The sequence below is a fragment of the Eucalyptus grandis genome, chromosome 8 (genome assembly GCF_016545825.1).
Source record: "Eucalyptus grandis isolate ANBG69807.140 chromosome 8, ASM1654582v1, whole genome shotgun sequence".
NCBI classification, from domain to species: Eukaryota; Viridiplantae; Streptophyta; class Magnoliopsida; order Myrtales; family Myrtaceae; genus Eucalyptus; species Eucalyptus grandis.
The window spans coordinates 66,714,953-66,721,939 of record NC_052619.1 but is presented as its reverse complement, the minus strand read 5'-3'; the positions used below and the strand labels follow the sequence as shown (position 1 = coordinate 66,721,939).

Sequence of the window (6,987 nt, the reverse complement as noted above, 5' to 3'; positions counted from 1 at the left end):
ACTAATCCTAACTTCTTTACCAAAAAAAAAAAAAAAAACTAATCCTAACTAGATTAAAGAGAAGCCAAAATAAACATATCGATATTGTGCATTCAAAGGCATTTGTCCCTAAGGACAATTGAAACCTTAAGGTAAAACCCTAAAGGCTTAATCAAACTTAAACATAATTCTAAATTGAAAGATTTCCTATTTTTATGAGAAAATTACTCCAAAGATTAATTTCAACATTTTCGATGAAATTTACATTTTTTAGATTTTTGTAAAGATTTTTCTATTTTTTTAAAAAGGAATTTTCCAATTTTCCAAAAAAAATGGATTTTTTTTCAATTTTTTTTTTAATTTTTTTTTAATCTTTAATTTTTTTTTTTTCTGAATTTTTGAAAGTCGAATTTTTTATTTTTTTTTTTACCACTGAATTTTTGAATTTTCGGAAATTTTTTTGAATTTTTTTTTTTTTTCGAAATTCGAAATTTTTAATTTTTTTGATTTTTTTGAAAATTTTTGAATTTTTAATATTTCATATTATTATATTCGAGAAAATGGGTTCGGACCGAATAAACCCAATCCGACCCGTTAGCCCGGTCCAACAATACGGACAAAACCTATTTCATAAAACCCTTTTTTTTATTTTCTTTTTCGTTTTTATATCAATATTAATTTTTAATTTCTTTTTTCATTTTTTCTTTTTCTTTTAATCTTTTCTTTTCTTCTTCTTTCTTCTTCGTGGGTTCTCTGCACGCTCGAAGCCCCTTCTTTCACCGAGATCTTGTTCCTCACCGGAGCTCGTTCAAACGGCGACACCGACCGAAGCAACCGGCGTTCCACCGCCGAACCACCATCCTCTACCGGTCGTCCATTCCAACCGACACAGACCACCGTCGGCCACGAACTCCGGCGACCATAAACCCATTTGCTGGAATAAAGAAACACGACCACTCGACGATATATGAGCAAAAACTCAATGGACACAAGCAAGAAAAATATAATTCTGCGGATATAGGAGCAAGAATGAACCGATCCCATGTCAAAACGTGAAATATTCTTTCGGTTCTCTTTCGAGCATTTTATCAAACACTTGGGATACTGGCCAACAGATATCAGGCAAACATCAACACGACATGCGAGAGCAACGTTCAAGATCAACTCAGAGGCTAGTTGGTCGCATTTAGAACAGATACGAAGGAAGGACAAACAGCTTCGGCCACAACCCAAGACCGACGAAACCGGAGCTCGCATGAACTGGTCGGAAACGAGCTCCGGCCCGACGCCTAAAAAATGAACAGATGTAGCTCGGAAAGGCCTACCTGGTTCGGATGAGACACGTAGCGACGGACGGCGACTGACGGCTGGGCCTCTAGCAACGGCCAGAGACTTTCCGATCTCACGCTCTCTCTAGCTTGCTCTCGACTCTCTGTGCTGCTGGGCTCCGAGGACTACAGCGGCGGTCCGCAGCTCACCGGCGGCAGCTGGACGTTCCGGGGCCCCTCAGCTCCTTCTCCGGCTTACTCCCTCTCGGTTCTCTCTGTCTCTCTCTCCCCCGGTTTCTCTGTGTTTGCTCGCTTCTTTTCCTTTTGTTTTTTCAGGTCGTCCTCATGCCGTGCCAGCTGCCGGCCAGGCTAATCTCCACGCTGGCTGGCCACCTGCCATCCCGATCCGCCTGCTCCTCTGTCGCTGTGCTGCTCTGTTTTCTGTCTGTGCAGGTGCTGCAGCGAAGACCAACCGGAGGGAGAAGACCCTCATTCACGGGCTGGGCTGAAAGGGAAAATGGGCTGGGCCGGGCCCAGCGCAGGAGGGGGAAGAGAAAAGAAAAGGGGCGCGGGCCGGGCCAAGGTCAGGTCCGGCCCGACCCGATTGTTTTCGTTTTTTTTAATTAATTTTTTTGACTAACTCTTAATTTTGTATGCAATTAAGTTATAAACAAAATAATATAATTTAGGTATCAACACAACCCCTTTGGCAATGGGTATTGGCAACTACAAGTGAGCGATTCTAGCTTTCAATCCAAATATAAGAATGAAAGTTGTAGGTTTTATTAGATATTTCAATATGCCTATCATGAAAGCCATAATTTTTGTAATGATTGTACAATGGTCATATGATAGCTTTTTAAAAAATTTATAACGTTAAATTTATTTTTTCGTATTCAATTTTATAACAACTATATAACGGTTATATTATTCTTTAAGTACCAATTGATTTATAACTAGTTCTCTCTTTTCTTTACATATATATATTAACTTTGAACATAATTGAAAAGCGATATCAATATATCAGAATCACAATTTCATTATTTCTCTTTTCCTTTCATTGTTATGTTATACATATACATTTGTTTTTGTTTCTTTCTATTATTGAGTGCGGAATAGAAAAATAATATATATTTGTTATATCTTAGGAGAATAGCCCCTAGAGCTTCTTGCACTAAGTTTCATATTTTGAGGGGCAAAATTATTCTTAAGATTGCGCTTGCACGCCTTAAACAATTGATTTTATATTCTAATCTTTATCAACATATTTCCAACAATTATAATTATTTTCATGTTATCTAACATTTTTTTTTCAACTGGTCTTGCCATGGCATTGTCTTCTTCCGTGCTCGTAGCATGATTGCTTCTTGCCCCGTTGGGACTTTTCCGAGTCTCCGACTTCGCAGGAAAATGTACTCCACTTATTTACTCATTTGAGCTCTTGTTTAATTGGGTAAATACACAATATCGATAGATTTGCCTCAATTGACTTTTACCTTTTGTTTTATCTAAATTTTGTGGGTGCATGCATTTAAATTTTTTCTTTGTATATCCGAAATAGCTAGGATTCACTAAATATTGACATTTAGATTAGCATACGATTCATTAATTATATTTTAATAAATAAAAAAATGGAAGGGTTTTAATTAGATTACATAGGATTTAAAATTGAACAATAATTAATAATAATAATTAAAGATGCCAATTAATGTAGAAACTTCAATCTTTATACGAATAGAATATCCTATCAAAAATTTTCCTTACACGATAATTCCCCCCAAAAAAAAAAGAAAAATACAAATAATAATAATAATAATAAAATAATAAAATAATAATAATAATAATAATAATAATAATAATAATAATAATAATAATAATAATAATAAAAGCCCATAAATCGATGAATATGCTAATCTAGCCAGCTCTTACCCTAGAGCATTCCGTCTCCATCAATCAATCTCTCTCTCCTCTGTACCGACTCGTTCGCCGCGTGGGTCTGAAGCGCAGGCTCGAAGGCACCAGAAGGAAGGAGAAGCAGAGAGAGAGAGGAAGAAGGATGGATCCAGACGCGGTGGCGAAGGCGTTCGTGGAGCACTACTACTCGACGTTCGACGCGAACCGGGCGGCCCTGTCCAACCTCTACCAGGAGGGCTCCATGCTCACCTTCGAGGGCCAGAAGATCCAGGGCTCCCCCAGCATCGTCGCCAAGCTCACCTCCCTCCCCTTCCAGCAGTGCCAGCACAGCATCACCACCGTCGACTGCCAGCCCTCCGGCCCCGCCGGCGGCATGCTCGTCTTCGTCAGCGGCAACCTCCAGCTCGCCGGCGAGCAGCACGCCCTCAAGTTTAGCCAGGTCTCTCCCTCTCTCTCTCTCTCCCTCTCGGTTGGTCGATTCCGCGTGGATCTGGCTCGACGCGCCATGTTTACTTGCGATTCCTTCCGTTTATTCGTAGAGATCGATTTGTATTTTGTTAGATTGTTTCGAGTCTCGAAGCAGGGTTCGGATAGCGATCTTTAGTTGATCGGATGATCCGTTCATTCGTCATCATCGACGGATTACGTATTTATGAGATTTATATAGCGAGCGGAATTGTTGCTCTGATGAACTCTCCGAAGAAAAGAAAAAAAGAAAAAGCTATCTATCGAGATCCGGCGGTTCTAGTTTGTTGCCACTTCTGTTGATATACACATATTTTGATCTATCCGATTTGTTTATGTGGCGGATCGATTGCTGGCGGTGAAGAAGTCGGAACTGATATGATAAGATCTATTACTTCCGGCTTAAGCAGCTTGGCACCGGTTGGCAACTAGTCATAGCATGTTGTGGAACTTTAAAGTGACTGCAGATACGTGGCATGCATATCTTGTGTTGGTCAGACGGCATTGGCAAAAACCAGATAAGCTTGTTGCTGCTTTCCTAGTTTGGGAATTAGACGTGGTCAAGTCTCTGGTGTACGTGACTCGACAATGAGACTATGTTGGAAACAAAGCTGGGAGGTAAAGAGGGACGATGAGAATGCATCAGCAGGATGGAGGGCTCGCAATGTCGACAGTGTCCTTTGATGAAAGCATCTCCAAAGTAGCCCACAAAATTGAATGAATGAGTTGATATTTGTTGCGGTATTTCCATTGCCATCTGATTTTGGTGAAAAGACATCGGGTCAATCCTAAACTCAAATGAGAGACCTAAAAGCATTAACTTGTCAATTAGGATTTGAGTATTGTCGAAATTTTGTTAAATTTTTCTTCTCTTACTTTAAGTATTCTTAGGGGATTCTTTTTTAGTTATGTGTTGCATTTATAGGATTTGTAGAGTTGAGCAGGATATATGGAGAGACTAAATACAGCTATAAATTTTCTTTTCGAGAGAGTTGATGAATGATTGGTATTTAGCTAGTCTTTACTTTTGAATTTTGTGGTCCAATTCGTCTCTTAAGTATGATGCTTTAAAAACTCAAGGTCTGATTCATAGGAAGGTTTGGGGTGATGCCTCAAGAAATTTACCTTTTTCTTGTGAATTCTTTGCATTTTCTCTATCAAACCATACTTGTTACTCTCCGACTCATCGTTCTGTTTCAATCAGTGTCTCTCCCTCTAAATTTCACATGTCATTTTATCGGAGAAATTCTATGCCCACTATATTAACAGTCCCTTAGAATTTGCCAATTGCCCTCCTGTAGACATGCAACAAAGCTGGCCTTCACAGTTGTACTTTCTAGCATAAAAGGGGCATTGCGGCAGTGTGCTTTTGGCAATCTGCCCTTTTTTGGTGGGGGAGGGGGAGTGGGCAGTAAGGCAATCTACTTTTAGTCTCTTAGTTGTGTGGAAAGTTGTGATAAATTGTTTTCTGACACGTGTGTGGCTGCCCACCAAGGAATTCTTCTTCTTCTTCTTCTTCTTCTTCTTTTCAAGTGCTAAAATTTCTTTTGCTCTCTAAGATATGTGAAGTATGAACAGTTGGTGCTGTCACCATCTTTTCTGTTGCTGTCGGGTTTGATTGTCTTTCTTTGGTAAATAGGTTGTGGCATTGCCAAGGAAAAGTGCCTAAAAGAGCTTGCAATGATGATTGCATTTCTCCAAAATAGATTCTCTTATATAGCGTGCTACCTATATTGGCAGTCTGGGAATCTGTCTGGATTTGCTTCGTGTCCATTTATAGTTACTATTATCTGGGGAGTTATTTGTGTAGTATCTGCTTAACTTTGTTATGTCCTTCTGTCATTTGGTTTTTCTTTTTACCTAAAATTGGACCTCATAGTTGCTCTTGAACAAGCACTCAGCAAGGAGATTCATATTTCTCCCATGCAGTGTTATGTGTGAAATTAGTTTGTGAAGAGATTGGATACATTTCGATATCCCAAATGTTTGGTCAGTCTGACAGGATGTTTTCGATGCAAGGTTCATGATATTGTAAGAGATATTGTACCTCGTTAGAAAGTATTGAATGAGAGTAGGATTGACCTTTTGGCTCCCTTTTTAGGTCCTCTAGGAGTTACTAAGTCACATTTTTTCACATTGTTGCTTGATACATCACCAATATAGGTGGTGTATTGCATTTTGATGATACAAGTCGTGTGCTCATGTACATTTTAAATTTGTGTAGTTATTTGTTCTACTTCTTTGCCTTGATTGTATTTGCCTAACACTGCTTTGATTTCATCTGCCTTCAGATGTTCCATTTGATGCCTACACCACAAGGAAGCTTTTATGTATTGAATGACATTTTTCGGTTGAACTACGCATGAAGACAGGGTTGACATATTGGATTCAACAAGTGTGAGACCACCTTGTCTTGATCTTAAATGCCAGAAGACAGAATCCATTTGCAATTCTGTAATCTTCTTAGGCTTTTGCAAAGGATGGATTTTCAGTTGGTGTTTTTGATGTTCTATTGCTGGACCATTCGATGATGTCTTTGTTGAGATTGGTGGAGTGTGAAAAAGATTTCTGTACGTTTGATAAGATGGAACTGTGACAATCTTAATTGGATTTCACGTTTGAATTCAGTCGCCTATGTCAGATTGCTACTTCTTGTGATCTTTGTGCTTGATTTGAAGGGAGAAAAAAAGAACAGCCTTCTAGCTGTTGCAGACATCTGAGTCTAAACTATGATTGCAGGCATAATACGTTTGCAAGAATGTCGACTTGCAGTTCTCTAATTGGATTTTTGCTTGCCTACTCATTCTCCTCGTGCACGAAAAAAAATTGGAGGCAATACCTGCTTGCACGAGCTTTATCCTCTCCATCTGGATTTCGCTTGAATTGGACCGCATGACATCATGTGTTTTAGAGGAGGTGAATTTTCAGATGAAAAGATCTATGCTTTCTTTTCGATGAATATTTAAAGCTTAGAGATCCTTGATGCGCCTCTGTTTGCAATTTGCTTATGATTCGTCAAGTTATCGGATCTCCTTGGACAATGATCAGTGATCTTGTAGTTGATTTGAGTAGCCATTGGTCGGTTCTGTACATTTGTGGTATTACAGAAAACTACATGTTCAGCATTTCCGAAATAAGGATAACATACCTGGGATCAGATTTATTGGTTTATTGCAACTGTAGCAAGTGGATTGGCAGAGATAAAGCTCTAATTGGGAAAATTGTCTAATGAGTCCTAAATTTATTATACATATGTCAATTCGATCGTCAATTTTTCAATTTTGTCAATTTAATTTCAAGTTTTTATGCAAAATTGTATCGTATTAGTTTAATCAATTTTTGTTGGAAATTGATAACTTAG

The 6,987-nt window shown here is 38.8% G+C and overlaps 1 protein-coding gene across 1 annotated transcript; it reads left to right on the top strand.

The window, feature by feature from the left end:
• The first annotated feature begins 3,175 nt into the window (after positions 1-3,175).
• LOC104415669 (nuclear transport factor 2B) lies at positions 3,176-6,284 on the top strand. The gene is made up of 2 exons (XM_010026995.3): positions 3,176-3,600; positions 5,918-6,284. The coding sequence occupies exons 1-2, from the start codon at positions 3,304-3,306 to the stop codon at positions 5,990-5,992; spliced, it is 372 nt and encodes a 123-aa protein (XP_010025297.1). The 5' UTR covers positions 3,176-3,303; the 3' UTR covers positions 5,993-6,284.
• The last annotated feature ends 703 nt before the right edge of the window (positions 6,285-6,987 follow it).